At 42.0% G+C, this 18,854-nt stretch overlaps 1 protein-coding gene across 2 annotated transcripts in view; it reads left to right on the top strand.

Moving 5' to 3' along the window:
• The window catches only part of LOC143773514 (gonadotropin-releasing hormone II receptor-like), a 140,992-nt gene that overhangs the window by 76,307 nt on the left and 45,831 nt on the right, over nt 1-18,854 (top strand). For both annotated transcript variants that reach the window (XM_077260933.1, XM_077260934.1), the window contains exon 2: nt 2,813-3,366. In XM_077260933.1, the coding sequence (XP_077117048.1) occupies nt 2,815-3,366 (552 nt within the window). In that variant the 5' untranslated portion in view covers nt 2,813-2,814. The remainder of the gene's footprint in view (nt 1-2,812; nt 3,367-18,854) is intronic.

The raw sequence follows: 18,854 nt of genomic DNA, 5'->3' as shown, positions 1-18,854 counted from the left end.
CTTGTCAGAAGTGGGATTGGACATTTTAAACTTGGATTTTCAATCTACGATTGAAAAATGGCTTTGGCGTTTTGGGGGGGCCTCACCTTTTCAAGGAGAGGCATTTGGGAGAATCGCCCGTTGAATGCGGGTGGATTTGGTAATGAACTGGAGTAACTTTAATTTATTTATTCAAATTGGTTTATTGTTGGTTATTGGATTAAATTATAATTTTATACGTAACTCAAAATAAAACGCCACGGCCATTTTCTTCCAACAAATTTCGGTGTCTTGTGTATTTATTGGGGTTTGAATGGGGTTTGTGTTACCATGGACGCCCCCCCCATAAAAATACATGGGGGGTCGCATGATAACACGGCCCCTACAGCTATATCATTCCCCCCCCCCTTAATGGGGTTCTTTAATATGTGGTTTGGGACTCATTAGAACTTATATGCATTGATTTTATGTGAAAGGGTTAAATTTCTAAGTAAGCTGCGCTATGCGTGAGCAGGTTCTAACCGGTTTCATCTAGTTTTATTCCCGCACTTTTTATGAATTTTGATTGGCCTGTGTGTAAAGTGCGGGAAGAATATCTCCTATATAATCAGCTGTTCCATCAGCTGTCATTCAGTCACCTGATGAAGACAGAAGACCCCACCCTCCCTCCCTTAATTTTTGTTTTATACTGTTTATAGACTGTCGTGGCGTTCGTTTGTGGGAGAATCGCCCATTGAATGCGGGTGGATTTGGTAATGAACTGGAGTAACTTTAATTTATTTATTCAAATTGGTTTATTGTTGGTTATTGGATTAAATTATAATTTTATACGTAACTCAAAATAAAACGCCACGGCCATTTTCTTCCAACAAATTTTGGTGTCTTGTGTATTTATTGGGGTTTGAATGGGGTTTGTGTTACCATGAAACCGGAGAACCCAGGGGAAACCCAAACAAACACAGGGAGAACATACAAACATCAGTGCAGCAAAGCAACAGTGCTAGCCACTGAGCCATTGTGATCGTGTGCATTTATTTTTGTATTGGGAGGTATGGCTGCCTCCTGGTCTGTGAACCCTTTTCCACCCCTCTATTCCAGTCAGGTTTTAATCAGAGCTAAACTGGATCCTTTCACTTCTCCGGGTCATTTGAGGCTTGGTCAGATACATCAGGTGAGTTATTAGAGTTTAGGGTCCATCTCATGCGGTTACCTTGTCACTAGTGGATGGATTAGACGTTTTTTGTTCTGAGCACCTCAGGGTTTGTTTTTTTTTATATTTGTAGCAATAGTGTAATCAATGTATTCATTAATTGCAGAGTGGTGTTGGATTGTGTTTGTATTTGTATTTATGCTTTAGGCCACGGTTCACATGTTAAGTATTTGGTGAGTTTTTTACCTCAGCATTTGTAAGCCAAAACCAGGAGTGGGTGATAAATACAGAAGTGTTTATGTGTCTCTATTATGCTTTTCCTCTGGTTTTGTCTTACAAATACTGAGGTAAAATACTGACCAAATACCGATCGTGTGAATGTGGACTTAAAGAGGACCTATGACCAGGTCAGAAGTGACCAGTTTTTGGCCTCATTTTATACCCGCTATTACCTTGATTACACCATTTAGTTTTTTTTCCCCTAAAATGCTCCTTACAATTTCAGAGATGTGAGCCTTTTAATTTAGGTGTAATTTTGATGGTCTTAACCAAGTAGTCATGGCTCACAGCGCATACTCTTAGGGTACGTGTCCACAATCAGGATGGCCGGCAGTATCGTCGGAGCGGCAAAGCCGCTCGGCGCTAAGCCCCGCCCCCTTCTGGGACGCGATGATGCCGGATGTGTTCATTGTACACATCCGGGATCATCGCACCCCTCGCATAGGGCCCTGTGTTATTCCTTGCAGCGATGCAGCGTTGCCGCAAGGAACATTGACATGCTGCGATCTGAAAAGACGAGCAGCATGTCCGGAGTCGCAGGGCCGCCGCGTGCGTGTTTCCATGCATAGTGGACACAGGATTTCAAAAAATCCCCTCCACTATGCTGTAACATCTGGACGCTGCGTGTTTGACGCTGCGGCCCCACGCAGCGTCAAACACGCAGCGTTTCCTGACCGTGGACACGTACCCTTAGGCGACTTTACATTATTATCCTATGAGCCATGCCCCCTTATAGGAACCATAAAATTTTGCACTGCATAAACAGGTTTCTGAAACAGTATGGCGCATCTGAAAAAAAAACAAAACACCCTCCTGAACTCCAAGGCTATGTGTACATGTTGCGGATTTGGCTGCAGATCCGCAGCGGATTTGACGCTGCGGATCTGCAGCTGTTTTCCATGCGTTGTACAGTACCATGTAAACATATGGAAAACAAAATCCACAGTGCACATGCTGCGGAAAAAAATGTGCCGAAACGCAGCAGTGTTATTTCTGCAGCATGTCAATTCTTTGTGTGGATTCCGCAGCGGTTTACACCTGCTCGTCAATAGGAATCCGCCGTTGTAAAACCGCAGGTGGAATCTGCACAAAAAAATGCAAAAAAACCGCAGCAAATCCGTGGGTAATCCGCAGTGCGGTTTACCTGCGAAGTTTGCAAAAACAGTGCGGAAAAATCTGCACACCAATCCGCAACGTGTGCACATAGCCCAAGAATAATAGACTGGACACTTGTGACCTCGTGACAGGTCTTCTTTAAACCCTCTGTTGGAAACCATCATTCTGCTTTGACACAGCTTGTCATTGCCATTATCAGAGTTTATCTATGCAAATATGAATGGTTTTCTTGATCATGCTTTATTTTAATAATACATATTTGTGTCTTATACTTTGTTTTTCTCCTAGAAATGGAAATTGTGAACATCACAAAGGAACTCATCAGCAAACGCTGTATGAGTGGACAGTGGTTCAGCAACTCCTGTGAAATGAATATGAACACATCTTCCCTCAATATAACACATAATCGAATCCAGCTGCCAACCTTCTCTCCAGCCGCCAAGGCCCGGGTTATCATCACCTTTGTTATTTTCACACTTTCTGCATCCTGCAACTTGGCTACTCTCTGGGCCGCTGCAAAAACAAGTAGGAAGAAAAGGTCACATGTCCGAATCTTAATCCTTAACCTAACCACTGCTGACCTCCTAGTTACATTTATTGTCATGCCGCTGGACGCCATTTGGAATATCACTGTGCAGTGGCAGGCGGGGGACATAGCCTGCAGAATACTCATGTTTCTCAAGCTTCTGTCTATGTATTCTTGTGCTTTTGTGACTGTGGTGATCAGCGTAGACCGGCAGTCTGCAATCCTCCACCCACTAGCCATAAATGATGCCAAGAAGAAGAATAAGATAATGTTATCCACTGCCTGGCTAATGAGCATCATACTATCAATGCCACAGGTATATATATATATTTTTTCAGTGAAGCTAAAGCTAATCCTGGAATGTAATCTATGTAATATAGGGTATGCTTATTATAGGACCTGGATAAATGGTGGCAATGGGCGCTCTACATAAACAGCAGTGCATAGTTTGTGTTTTAAATGAGCCATCAACTTAAAGAGCATCCATTAGTTCTCCAGACATATCTGTTTTATTGAGCACTTACAATCCACATGCAAAAGTTTATCATGATGCATCATTTTTTAACACTCTACATTCTGCTGATCCTCAGTATTTTCCATTGAAAATGTTAGAACAAATAGATAAACTGGATTTCCAATTACCTTTGTCGATGATTCATGTGCCTGTATACGCTGACAGTGCCTAGTCAGTACTGTCAGTGTTAGATTGTGAAGGAACAAACTACAAAGGCAAGGGTAACAACTGGATATCATTTCATGAATACCTTTCCTGGTGGGATGTCGTGACAGCTTTCATTTTCTTTTAAGTACAGCCCTATTCTTTTTTTTAAACAGATTTGCCCAAAAAAGTTGCCCAAAGTGGTTTTGGCTGCTTAGATCACCATCACCCTTCTTTGTGGTAGAGAAGCCATAGGACCCGATTAATTTAAGACCATTGTTTTGCACTCTAGTCTTTATGGATGCACTGTTGGAATACTAATTCATTAAGAGGCAGAAATGTTACTCCAGTCAGGGACTGGGGTCATTTTCCACAAAAGTGACGTAAATTTTTCAAAATATTTCTTTACAAGCTTGAATTGTGCAAAAATTTAGAGAGAAAGCTGGCAAAACACCTTGATGAATCAGACCCCTAATGTTTGCATTGAGCTTGCCTACAGTGCAGGAAAGACAACTGAATGCCAATAATTCAATGAGTGTCCTTACAGTCCTGTGTAGGTAGTCAATAAATTTCCCTGGAACTAGGTAGGAGTCTGATATTAGAGTAAGTGATAATCTGGAGTGTTGTATACAAATTGTGCTTCAGAAGTGCTAATATGTTTGCACCTGTATCTTGTCTGAAAATGCACAATTTTTTATACATTTTGGGGCACAATACTGTATCAAGTTTTAGAGGTATGTTTTAAATACCTGCCTCCGATCATATGATAAGGGAGTGTGGCTTAAAAGTAAAGGATGTCAACTTGGAGTGAAAGGGTGTGTGGTTTAAAATGTGGCAATGGGAGCAAAATTGAGTCAAAATGTTTGGGCAATTGTGGTTAGATAAATGATTAAGAGTGAATAGAGAGGAGCTGGAGACTGAATGGAATTAAGCAGCTTGTAGTGTATTGTTATGCATACAAGCTGCAGAAGAAAAATAGTAAACAAACATAACCAATGGCTTAAATGTTTTACTTCACATAAGCCAAATTTGCAATCTTTATTATGTAGATATCAGTTTTTCTTGCTGTTGCTTCCTTAGAAAAACAAAATTACAGATTGGATTTAACACTATCTTCATATTACCAAGAGGGAAGGAAGGAATAACTGAAACTGGGCAGTTGAAAAAGTGGTAATGGAAACTTGCACAATAACAGTTTGGTGCCTGGAGTTCAGTTATAGAAATGTACAATGCTGTGATGAATTTTCCCTGTTATTGCATATTTGTACATTTACCACACTGAATGGTTTCTCTGTGACTCAAACCTGAGTAATCCTAAAACCTAAGAAGTATATCCAATGGCGATTTTCTACATCTTCCAAACTGATTTTGAGCTCAAAATTCCCTACATAATATTGAATAAATTCCCCTTTTGCCACCAAAACTGGTTGAGGAGTAGTCGTCACAAAACTTTTCAGGGTATGCTGTTGTAACTGGCATCATTCTGTTAGCAGCAGATTCCTGTAAGTTGTAAAGTGAACCCTCAATGGATGAGACTTGTTTTCCAGCACTTCTAGTAGATTCTCGATCAACTATTTATATGGGAAATTTGGAGGCCAAATCAATGCCTTTAACTATTTCTCATGTTCCACAACAATTCCTGATCCTGATAGAAAAGACCACTACTATTAGGATACACTCAAGAAACCATAAATAGGTATATAACTTTGGCTAGTATGTCCTTCCCAGGAACACGTAGGACCCACAACAAGTGAGCTAAATTGCCAAAAACTTTATTCATACATCAACAGTACAATAGGTATACATATAAATTAACACCAATAAAAGCACAATAAAAAAGGGCTGTATATGTACACTGTACTGTACACTGAATATCATTCTTTGGAGTAGGTGACAAAAGAGGCTGCAAATAGGTGATTTATAAAAATTGAATTATGGAAATCAGCCTAATTTACCCACACTCCCATCATAGCATATGTGCCAATATGTATCCAGTTAATCATTAAAAAACTCAACAATATGATATGATGTGATATGCCCCATATCACTTCTCCCCTATGCCTAAAAACTACAGGAACAGCACGTCCATTTTAAACTGTCCTCTCACCTCTCCTTCCGTTCCCTCTTCAACTGCTTATAATCTGGCTTCCGACCACACCATTCCAATGAAACTGCCCTGACTAAAGTGACCAATGACCTACTGACTGCCAAATCCAAACAGCACTACTCTGTCCTCCTCCTCCTGGACCTGTCATCAGACTTTGACACAATGGATCATTCCCTCCTACTACAGATTCTCTCATCTTTTGGCATCACAGATTTGGCCCTATCTTGGATCTCCTCATATTTAACAGATAGGACATTCAGCTTCACCCACTCACACACCATTGCCTCATCTCGCCCTCTATCTGTCGGTGTCCACCAAGGTTCAGTCCTAGGTCCCCTACTCTTGTCCATCTACACCTTCAACCTGGGACAGCTCATAGAGTACCACAGCTTTCACTATCACCTCTATGGAGATGACACATAGATCTCTGGATCCAATATCACCTCCTTACTAACCAGAATCCCACAATGTCTGTCTGCTATTTCATATTTCTTCTCTGCTAGATTTCTAAAATGTAACACGGCTAAAACAGAATTCATTATATTTCTATCGACTCACTCAACTCCCCCAACAGATCTATCCATTAAAGTCAATGGCTTCCCACTCTCCCCAGTCCTGCAAGCTCCCTGCCTTTGGGTAATCCTTGACTCTGATCTCTCCTTCAAACGACAGAACCAAGCCCTTTCCACTTCCTGCCGACTCCAAATCAAAAATATCTCCTGGATCCGCACATTCCTCAACCCAGACTCTGCAAAAACACTAGTGCATGCCCTCATTATCTACCGCCTCGACTACTGCATCCTCTTGCTTTGTGGCCTCCCCTCTAACACTCTTGCACCCCTCCAATCTATCCTAAACTCCGCTGCTCGACTAATCTACCTGTCCCCCTGCTATTCCCTGGCCTCTCCTCTCTGTCAATCTCGTCACTGGCTCCCCATTGCCCAGAGACTCCAGTTCAAAACATTAAACTTAGCATACAAAGCCATCCACAACCTGTCTCCTCCATACATCTGTGACCTAGTCTCCCGGTACTTACCTACACGCAACCTCCGATCCTCACAAGATCTCCTTCTGTACTCCACTCATATTTCCTCTTCCCACAAATGCATACAAAATTTTTCCTGTGCATCCCCCTACCCTAGTACTCTTTACCCCAACATATCAGACTCTCACCTTCCAAGGAAAACCTTCAAAATGAACCTGAAGACCTCTCTCTTCCGACAAGCCTACAACCTGCCGTAACCTCCAATCCACCATACCGCTGCACAACCAGCTATACCTTCACCTTTTGTATCCTCACCCAACCCTTGCAGATTGTGAGCCTTCGCGGGTTGGGTCCTCTCTCCTCTTGTACCAGTCAGTGACTCGTTTTATTCAAGATTATTGCATTTGTTTTTGTTATGTATATCCCTTTTCACATGTAAAGCGCCACAGAATAAATGGCGCTATAAAAATTAATAATAACAAACCGTGAAAAACGCTATACACTAATGAAGTAGGTAATAATCCTATTCACAGCTGTGCAGTCCAGCAAAGTTCTTAGTTGCATCCACTTGAAAGAATATAGCAACATAGCGAGACCGCTAAGTCATCTGGGTTATATCGCAATGCATCTCTGGGAACGGAAGCTTCGGGCAGCAGCACGCGCATTGGGACAGCTTCGCTGGACACCGCCAGGTGAGTATATAACTATTTTGTATTTTAATAATTTTTTTTAACAGGGATATGGTGCCCACACTGCTATATACTACGTGGGCTGTGTTATATACTGCGTGGCTGCTATATACTACGTGGGCAGTGTTATATACTGCGTGGGATGTGTAATATACTATGTGGCCTGTGTGATGTACTGCGTGGGCTGTGCTATATACTACGTGGGCAGTGTTATGTACTGCGTGGGCTGTTATATATTACGTGGGCTGTGTTACATACTACGTGGCTGTGTTATAGACTTCGTGTCTGCTATATACCACATGGCTCCTAAATACTACATGGCCTGTGCTATATACAATGTGGCTGCTATATACATACATACATACTGTACATATGCTAGAATACTCGATGCGTTAGAATCGGGCCACCATCTAGTTAAAAATAAGAGATCCCTGTTTTTGACTGCCACCAACTGAGTTTTTAACTGTAAGGCTATCAAGTTTCCTATATTTTTAGCCTTTTGAAAGATGAATTTCGGAGAGTCAGGTAGGGATTCCTCAAAAAGGAGATCGTGTTTAAGTATCGGCCAGAATTTTGTGACCATACTGTATGTTTGAAAGAGCAGGTTGCATGGTTATAGGACTAGTTGTTAGCTGTTCTTTTACTGAGACATATGTTTCTACGTGCAGGTTTTTTAATAAAATATTCCCTAGGAATAGATAAAGTGTCCTCAATCACAGTATTTCACTGATCCTCATCATACCACTTATTAACAAATTGGGCTTTTAAATGTGAGGCCTCTTCTAAAAAGTCCCCTGGATTAGTGCAGTTGCAGTATAATCTGGTGAATTGGCCTTTGGGAATGTTGGATAACTATATTGGAAGATGGCAACTAGTTTTAGCAATATAGCTATTTGAATCCACCGATTTACAGTAGCATTTAGTGAAGATGGCATGATTCTGTATAAAAATATTCAGATCAAGAAAATTAATAATAGACCGACTATAAGTGAAGCTAAATTTGAGAAAAAATAATTTAAGTTTATTTAATTAAAACAGGACAAAATAGATTCTTCACATCCTTTCCAGATGAAGATGATATTGTCTATAAATAGTAGCTATTTGAATCCGTGCGGTATTTTACATAAGCGTTTGGTGAAGATGACATGATTCTGTATAAAAATATTCAGATAAAGAAAATTAATAGTAGACCGGCTATAAAGTGGGGCTAAATTTGAGAAAAAATTCATTTGAATTTATCTCAGCAAAAAAGGACAAAAAATATTCTTCACAGCCATTCTAAATGAAGATGATATCGTCTATCAGCACTGAAGAACCGCTACCAGGCTCTCACGCAAGATAAGTATGAAGATGTACATCAAAAAAGTGCTTTGCCTATAAAGAACACCCCAGTAAAAAATCAGAAGCCTCTTGAAGGGAGAAAAAGAAGGGCTATGATTTAGAAGAAAAGGAGAGTGGTGGTCGTGGGAGATTCCCTACTGAGAGAAACAAAAGCCACTATCCGCCGACCGGACATTACCTCACAAGAAGCGTGTTGTCTTCCAGGTGCCTAAATCAAACATACAGTTGTGGCCAAAAGTATTGACACCCCTGCAATTCTGTCAGATAATACTCAGTTTCTTCCTGAAAATGATTGCAAACACAAATTCTTTGTTATTATTATCTTCATTTAATTTGTCTTAAATGAAAAAACACAAAAAGAATTGTCCTAAAGCCAAATTGGATATAATTCCACACCAAGCATAAAAAAGGGGGTGGACAAAAGTATTGGCACTGTTCGAAAAATCATGTGATGCTTCTCTAATTTGTGTAATTAACAGCACCTGTAACTTACCTGTGGCACCTAACAGGTGTTGGCAATAACTAAATCACACTTGCAGCCAGTTGACATGGATTAAAGTTGACTCAACCTCTGTCCTGTGTCCTTGTGTGTACCACATTGAGCATGGAGAAAAGAAAGAAGACCAAAGAACTGTCTGAGGACTTGAGAAACCAAATTGTGAGGAATGTTATGATTTTCCCAATGGCAGGGAAATCAAAATAACAACGGACTAGCTCTCGGGTGATGGGAACTAAAGTGACCGTGACCTGAACCTGACACAACACTGGAAGTAGCCGGGGAGTGTTTCCTACGATGCCCTAGACACCACGCGCCAGCCGGAGATCTAACTACCCCTATCAGAGGAATATACAGGCCTGCCTTACCTCCAGAGATGAACCCCAAAAGGAGATAGCAGCCCCCCACAGATATTGACGGTGAGTCAAGAGGAAAAGACATACGTAGGATGAACAGCAGATTTAGCACAGTGAGGTCCGCTTACTAGATAGCAGAAGTACAGGAAAGAGTCACTTCACGGTCAACTTCAAAACACTACTCAAAAACACCATCCTGAAATTACTTTAAAACTCCAGTGACAACTCATGCCACTGGAGTGGCAATTTCAGTCCACGAGAGCTTCCAGCTACAGAGAGTCACATTGCAAATAGCTGGACAAAACTAGCATTAACTAGAAACAAAATTCAACTTAGCTGAACAGGATCTTGAGGCAGGAGAATGCAACAGAATGCTACTGATACATTGTTGGCCGGCATCGGACCAGCAGCCAAGCAGCCTTAAATAGGAAACTCCCCTAATGGGTGTCAACAGGTGATCAAGGATAGAAGAAGGCAAATAAGTGGCACTACCATAAAACACCACCGGGGGAGCCCACAAACAGAATTCACAACAGTACCCCCCCCTTAAGGAGGGGGCACCGAACCCTCACCAGAACCACCAGGGCGATCTGGATGAGCACTATGAAATGCACGAACCAAATCAGGAGCATGAACATCAGATGCTGTCACCCAAGAATTATCCTCCTGACCATAGCCTTTCCACTTAACCAGATACTGAAGTTTCCGTCTGGAAACACGGGAGTCCAAGATCTTTTCCACCACATACTCCAACTCACCCTCAACCAGCACAGGAGCAGGAGGATCAGCAGACGGAACAACCGGCACCTCATACCTCCGCAACAATGACCGATGAAAAACATTATGAATAGTAAAAGATGCTGGGAGGTCCAAACGAAAGGACACAGGATTGATAACCTCCAGAATCCTATAAGGGCCGATAAACCGAGGCTTAAACTTAGGAGACGAGACCTTCATAGGAACAAATCGAGAAGACAACCAAACCAGGTCCCCAACACAAAGACGAGGACCGACACGCCGATGACGATTAGTGAACTGTTGAGTCTTCTCCTGGGACAACTTCAGATTGTCCACAACCTGTCCCCAAATCTGATGCATTCTATCAACCACAGCATCTACTCCAGGACAATCCGAAGACTCCAATTGACCGGACGAAAAGCGAGGGTGAAACCCTGAATTACAAAAAAATGGAGAAACCAAAGTGGCAGAACTGGCCCGATTGTTAAGGGCAAACTCTGCCAATGGCAAAAAATCAAGCCAATCGTCCTGATCAGCGGACACAAAACACCTCAAGTAAGTCTCCAAGGTCTGATTAGTACGCTCAGTCTGGCCATTAGTCTGAGGATGGAATGCAGACGAAAAAGACAAGTCGATGCCCATCCTGGCACAGAACGCCCGCCAAAATCTAGACACAAACTGAGTACCCCTGTCAGACACTATATTCTCAGGAATACCATGCAAACGCACAACATTCTGAAAAAATAGAGGGACCAGCTCAGAGGAGGAGGGCAATTTGGGCAAAGGTACCAAGTGAACCATCTTGGAAAAACGGTCACACACCACCCAGATGACGGACATCCTACGAGAAACAGGAAGGTCAGAAATAAAGTCCATAGAGATGTGCGTCCAAGGCCTCTTAGGAATAGGCAAGGGCAACAACAACCCGCTGGCCCGGGAACAGCAGGGCTTAGCCCGAGCACAAACATCACAAGACTGCACAAAAATACGTACATCTCGAGACAAGGAAGGCCACCAGAAGGACCTAGACACCAGATCCCTGGTGCCAAAAATTCCAGGATGACCTGCCAACGCGGAAGAGTGAACCTCCGAAATAACTCTACTGGTCCAGTCATCAGGGACAAACAGTCTACCAGGCGGACAGCGATCAGGCCTATCCACCTGAAACTCCTGCAAAGAGCGCCGCAGGTCTGGGGAGACAGCTGACAATATCACCCCATCCTTCAGGATGCCAGTAGGTTCGGAATCACCAGGCGAGTCAGGCTCAAAACTCCTAGAGAGGGCATCCGCCCTCACATTCTTAGACCCAGGCAGATATGAAACCACAAAGTTAAATCGAGAGAAAAACAACGACCAGCGTGCCTGTCTAGGATTCAGACGCCTGGCTGACTCAAGATAAATTAGATTTTTGTGGTCAGTCAAGACCACCACCTGGTGTCTAGCACCCTCAAGCCAATGACGCCACTCCTCAAATGCCCACTTCATGGCCAAGAGCTCCCGATTTCCAACATCATAATTTCGCTCAGCGGGCGAAAACTTTCGAGAGAAAAACGCACATGGTCTCATCACTGAGCAGTCAGGACCTTTCTGCAACAAAACTGCACCTGCTCCGATCTCGGAAGCATCTACTTCAACCTGGAACGGGAGCGAAACATCAGGCTGGCGCAACACAGGAGCAGAAGAAAAGCGGCGCTTAAGCTCCCGAAAGGCCTCCACAGCCGCAGAGGACCAATTAGCAACATCAGCACCCTTCTTGGTCAAATCAGTCAAAGGTTTAGCAATGGCAGAAAAACCCGCTATGAATCGGCGATAGAAATTAGCAAATCCCAAGAATTTCTGAAGACTCTTTAGAGAAGTAGGTTGTATCCAATCACAAATAGCCTGAACTTTAACAGGGTCCATCTCCATAGATGAAGGGGAAAAAATATATCCCAAAAAGGAAATTCTCTGAACCCCAAAAATACACTTTGAGCCCTTCACAAATAGAGAATTAGCTCGTAAAACCTGAAAAACTCTCCTGACCTGTTGAACATGAGATTCCCAGTCCTCCGAAAAAATCAAAATATCATCCAAATACACAATCATAAATTTATCCAGATATTCACGGAAAATATCGTGCATAAAGGACTGAAAAACGGAAGGGGCATTCGCGAGACCGAAAGGCATTACCAAATACTCAAAATGGCCTTCAGGCGTATTAAATGCGGTCTTCCACTCATCCCCCTGCTTAATCCGCACCAAATTATACGCACCACGTAGATCGATCTTAGTGAACCACTTCGCCCCCTTTATGCGAGCAAAAAGATCAGTCAGTAAAGGCAACGGGTACTGGTATTTAACTGTAATCTTATTCAGAAGTCGATAGTCGATACAAGGTCTCAATGAACCATCCTTTTTACCCACAAAGAAAAACCCTGCCCCCAGTGGAGACAAAGAGGGGCGAATATGACCCTTTTCCAAAGATTCTCTGATATACTCCCGCATAGCAGTATGTTCAGGTACAGACAAATTAAACAAGCGACCCTTAGGAAATTTACTACCGGGAATCAACTCAATAGCGCAGTCACACTCTCTGTGAGGGGGGAGAGAATCAGTTTTAGGCTCCTGAAAGACATCATAAAAATCTGACAGAAATGCTGGGATCTCAGAGGGAGTAGATGAAGAAATGGGAACCAAAGGTGCATCCCCATGAATCCCCCGACATCCCCAGCTCAACACAGACATTGATCTCCAGTCCAAGACTGGATTATGATTTTGTAACCATGGTAATCCAAGTACTAATACGTCATGTAGATTATATAACACAAGGAAACGAATAATCTCCTGATGGTCTGGGGAAAGATGCATAGTCACTTGTGTCCAATATTGTGGTTTATTGCTAGCCAAAGGTGTAGAATCAATACCCTTTAAGGGAATAGAAACCTCCAGAGGCTCTAAATCAAACCCACAACGCTTGGCAAAGGACCAATCCATGAGACTCAGAGCGGCGCCAGAATCCACATAAGCATCCACAGTAACAGATGATAAAGTACAAATCAATGTCACGGACAAAAGAAATTTAGACTGCAAGGTACCCATAGAAAAAGATTTATCAACCTTTTTATCAACCTTCTTTATGCGTTTAGAGCATGCTGATATAACATGAGCTGGATCTCCACAATAGAAGCACAACCCATTTTTGCGCCTGTAATTCTGTCGTTCGCCTCTAGACAATACACTATCGCATTGCATATGCTCTGGTGCCTTTTCAGAGGTCACCGCCAAATGATGCACAGGTTTTTGCTCAGAAGATACCGCCATATGGTGCACAGGTTTTTGCTCAGAAGATACCGCCATATGGTGCACAGGTTTTTGCTCAAAAGATACCGCCATATGGTGCACAGATTTTTGCTCAGAAGATACCGCCATATGGTGCACAGATTTGCGCTCCCGTAAACGCCGATCAATCTGGATAGCCAATTTCATGGCATCATTCAGACCTGTAGGCACAGGGAACCCCACCATGACATCCTTCACGGCATCAGAGAGACCTTCTCTGAAATTAGCTGCTAGAGCGCACTCATTCCACTTAGTAAGCACCGACCATTTACGAAATTTTTGGCAGTATATCTCAGCTTCATCTTGCCCTTGGGAAAGAGCTATCAAGGCTTTCTCAGCCAAAATCTCTAAATTAGGTTCTTCATAAAGCAACCCCAAAGCCAGAAAAAACGCATCTACATTTAATAACGCAGGATCCCCTGGCGACAATGCGAATGCCCAACTTTGTGGGTCACCCCGCAATAGAGAAATAACAATTTTAACCTGTTGCGCAGGATCACCAGCAGAGTGAGATTTCAGAGACAAAAACAATTTACAATTCTCTCTGAAATTCAAAAAACGGGATCTGTCTCCGGTAAAAAATTCAGGCATAGGGATCTTAGGTTCAGACATTGGAGCACGTATAACAAAATCTTGTAAGTTCTGGACCTTTGTAGCCAGGTTATTCAGACTTGCAACCAAACTCTGTGGATCCATGATTCAAACAGGTGTAACCAAAGCCATTCAGAGATTAAGAGGAGAGGAAAAAAAAAAGGCTGAAGACTGCAGTTTAAGCAAGGAGTACAAATAAGCACTAAGGTGCACTTTCCAAACACAGAAGGAAAAAAAAAAAACCTTTTCATATCCTTTCCTGCTTTAGTGCATAGTTTTAACACATGTGGCCGGCCAAACTGTTATGATTTTCCCAATGGCAGGGAAATCAAAATAACAACGGACTAGCTCTCGGGTGATGGGAACTAAAGTGACCGTGACCTGAACCTGACACAACACTGGAAGTAGCCGGGGAGTGTTTCCTACGATGCCCTAGACACCACGCGCCAGCCGGAGATCTAACTACCCCTATCAGAGGAATATACAGGCCTGCCTTACCTCCAGAGATGAACCCCAAAAGGAGATAGCAGCCCCCCACAGATATTGACGGTGAGTCAAGAGGAAAAGACATACGTAGGATGAACAGCAGATTTAGCACAGTGAGGTCCGCTTACTAGATAGCAGAAGTACAGGAAATAGTCACTTCACGGTCAACTTCAAAACACTACTCAAAAACACCATCCTGAAATTACTTTAAAACTCCAGTGACAACTCATGCCACTGGAGTGGCAATTTCAGTCCACGAGAGCTTCCAGCTACAGAGAGTCACATTGCAAATAGCTGGACAAAACTAGCATTAACTAGAAACAAAATTCAACTTAGCTGAACAGGATCTTGAGGCAGGAGAATGCAACAGAATGCTACTGATACATTGTTGGCCGGCATCGGACCAGCAGCCAAGCAGCCTTAAATAGGAAACTCCCCTAATGGGTGTCAACAGGTGATCAAGGATAGAAGAAGGCAAATAAGTGGCACTACCATAAAACACCACCGGGGGAGCCCACAAACAGAATTCACAACAGAGGAAGCATGAGCAATCTCAAGGCTACAAGTCCATTTCCAAAGACCTGAATGTTCCTGTGTCTACCGTGCGCAGTGTCATCAAGAAGTTTAAAGCCCATGGCACTGTGGCTAACCTCCCTAGATGTGGACAGAAAAGAAAAATTGACAAGAGATTTCAACGCAAGATTGTGCGGATGTTTGATAAAGAACCTCGACTAACATCCAATCAAGTTCAAGCTGCCCTGCAGTCCGAGGGTACAACAGTGTCAACCCTTACTATCCGTCGGTGTCTGAATGAAAAGGGACTGTATGGTAGGAGACCCAGGAAGACCCCACTTCTTACCCCGAGACATAAAAAAGCCAGGCTGGAGTTTGCCAAAACTTACCTGAAAAACCCTAAAACGTTTTGGAAGAATGTTCTCTGGTCAGATGAGACAAAAGTAGAGCTTTTTGGGCAAAGGCATCAACATAGAGTTTACAGGAGAAAAAAGAGGCATTCAAAGAAAAGAACATGGTCCCTACAGTCAAACATGGCGGAAGTTCCCTGATGTTTTGGTGTTGCTTTGCTGCCTCTGGCACTGGACTGCTTGACCGTGTGCAGGGCATTATGAAGTCTGAAGACTACCAACAAATTTTGCAGCATAATGTAGGGCCCAGTGTGAGAAATCTGGGTCTCCCTCAGAAGTTATGAGTCTTCCAGCAGGACAATGACCAAAAACACACTTCAAAAAGCACTAGAAAATGGTTTGATAGAAAGCACTGGAGATTTCTAAAGGCGGCCAGCAATGAGTCCAGACCTGAATCCCATAGAACACCTGTGGAGAGATCTAAAAATGGCAGTTTGGAGAAGGCACCCTTCAAATATCAGGGGCCTGGAGCAGTTTGCCAAAGAAGAATGGTCTAAAATTCCAGCAGAGCATTGTAAGAAACCCATTGATGGTTACCGGAAGCGGTTGGTCGCAGTTATTTTGGCTAAAGGTTGTGCAACCAATTATTAGGCTGAGGGTGTCAATACTTTTGTCTGGCCCATTTTTGGAGTTTTGTGTGAAATGATCAATGTTTTTCTTTTTGCTTTATTCTCTTTTGTGTTTTTTTCATTTAAGACAAATTAAATGAACATAATAATACCAAAGAATTTATGATTGCAATTATTTTCAGGAAGAAACTGAGTATTATCTGACAGAATTGCAGGGGTGTCAATACTTTTGGCCACAACTGTATGTCTAATAGGGTATTAAGACTCTTCAGTGCTACAGATGACTAGCCATGTCTACTAATACACATAGGAACAAATGACAGCAAAAAATGACCTGGAGACTATATGCAGAGATTTTGAAGACCTAGGCCGGAAAGTCAAAGGACAGGGAGTGCAGGTCAACTTCGCATTCATCCTCCCAGTGGATGGACATGGACCAAGGAGATTGATAAGGATTCTACAGGTGAACAAATGGCTACATCAATGGTGCCATGAGCAGCATTTTGGGCTTCTTGACCATAGAGTGAATTACTTGTATGATAGACTTCTTGCTAGAGATTACTTGCATCTTACAAAAACAGGAAAAAACATATTTGGTAGACGTCTTGCTTCACACATCAGGAGAGCTTTAAACTAGAGTAATATGGGATGGGAAATATACGTCCAGGAAAAAATATGCAGCTAATTAATTCTTTTGAGAACCCTGCTATTAGAAGTGGAAATAATGAACAAAAACAACAAATTCTGACTAAAAATAGAGGAGCAAGAGAAACCAACTAAAATGTATCTATACAAATGCACAGAGAATGGAAAACAAACAGGAAGAATTGGAGCTGCTAACACAAGAAGAGATATATGATGTCATAGGCATCAGTGAGATTGGTGGCATGCTACACATGATTGGAATACAAACCTTGAAGGCTACAACTTATTTATTAGAAACAGGATTACCAAAAGGGGATTAGGTGTTGTTTTGTATCTTAGGAAAACGTATATCTCCAAAGAGATCCAAGCTTCAGAGTCTGGTAGATCTGTAGAAACAGTTTGGGTATGAATACAAGGAGAGAAGAACGGAAAGGACACTATTGTAGGTGTTTACTATAGTCCACCTGGACAGACTGATGATATGGATGAACTTTTTTTTACATCAGATGTCTCTGTTCTCAAAAAAGGATGACAGATGACATAGTGATCATGGGAGATTTTAACTATCCAGATATTTGTTGGGAATCTCTCTCAGGCAAAAGTAATGGGTCCCGAAAATTCTTATATTCTCTTGCTGACAACTTTTTCTTTCAAGAGGTAGAAGAGGGAATAAGAGGATCTGTAATTTTGGACCTACTGTAATTCTTACCAACAGGGAGAAAATGGTTGAGGAAGGAAGAATGGCTGGAAATTTAGGAGGCAGCAATCATGCTATTTTGAATTACAAGTGGAGGAAGACCAGCGAGGACTCAGACTTTAAGTTTGAACTTCAGATAGGCAGAATTTAATGGACTTAGAAAGAGGGTAAGAAAATCCAATGGCTGGATGTTCTAAAAAACAAATATGTCCAAGAAAGACAGGAGATTTTGCTAAATTAAATTCTCACTGCACAATCATTTCAATCCCAAAGAGAAGGAAGAATTGGACGCATTTAAGGAGACCAGGATGGATGAACACAGAACTTAAACACTTGCTAAAAAGGAAAAAAAATATAATCAAATGAATAGTGGGGGGCATATCTAAAGAATATAATGTTGTCGGCAGGCATTGGAAGAGCTAAAGCCATTAATGAAGTGAGGCTTGCAAGGGAGACCAAAATCAGTAAAAAAGGATCTTGTGGGTACATCAAAGAAGCTATAGGATTTTTACAGGTTGAAAAGGATGAAGTGGTCAAAAATTATGTTGAGAAGCCGCAACTTTGAAATTCCTATTTTACATCTGTGTTCTCTAATTAAGCAATTGTAACATCAACTGATCTTCACAGTGTCATCAAAAGAATAAAAGAATTCTTACTATCTCTAAACAGAGAGATGGTGAGGGAACACATAGCTAATTTAAATGAATTTAAATCTCCTGGTCCAGATAAATTACATCCTGTGGTACTGAAAGAGTTAGCAGAGAAAACTGTAGAACCACTAGCCAGAATCTTTGAAAAATCCTAGAAAACAGAAGTCCCAGAAGATTGGAAAAGTGCAAATGTTGCCCATATCTTCAAAAAAGGAAAGAAGATGGAGCCAGAAAGTACAGGCCAGTGAGCCTTACTTCTGTACCAGGAAAGATCTTTGTACGATTGATTTTCTTGATTTGAACATTTTTATACAGAATCATGCCATCTTCACCAAATGCTACCATAAATCGGTGGATTAAAATAGCTATATTGCTAACATTAGTTGCAATCTGGTTGGCCTATATTCCCAAAAGCCAATTTACAGATTACACCGCATCTGCACCAATCCAGGGGACTTTTTAAAAGAGGTCTCACATTTAAAAGCCCAATTTGTTAATAAGGAGTATGATGAGATTTCCATCTCCATCACTGTGTCAAGCAACTCTTGACCAATA

This window comes from Ranitomeya variabilis, chromosome 5 (genome assembly GCF_051348905.1).
Source record: "Ranitomeya variabilis isolate aRanVar5 chromosome 5, aRanVar5.hap1, whole genome shotgun sequence".
NCBI lineage: Eukaryota > Metazoa > Chordata > Amphibia > Anura > Dendrobatidae > Ranitomeya > Ranitomeya variabilis.
Note: the sequence above shows the minus strand (reverse complement) of the source record. Positions and strands in the feature narration are given on the sequence as shown.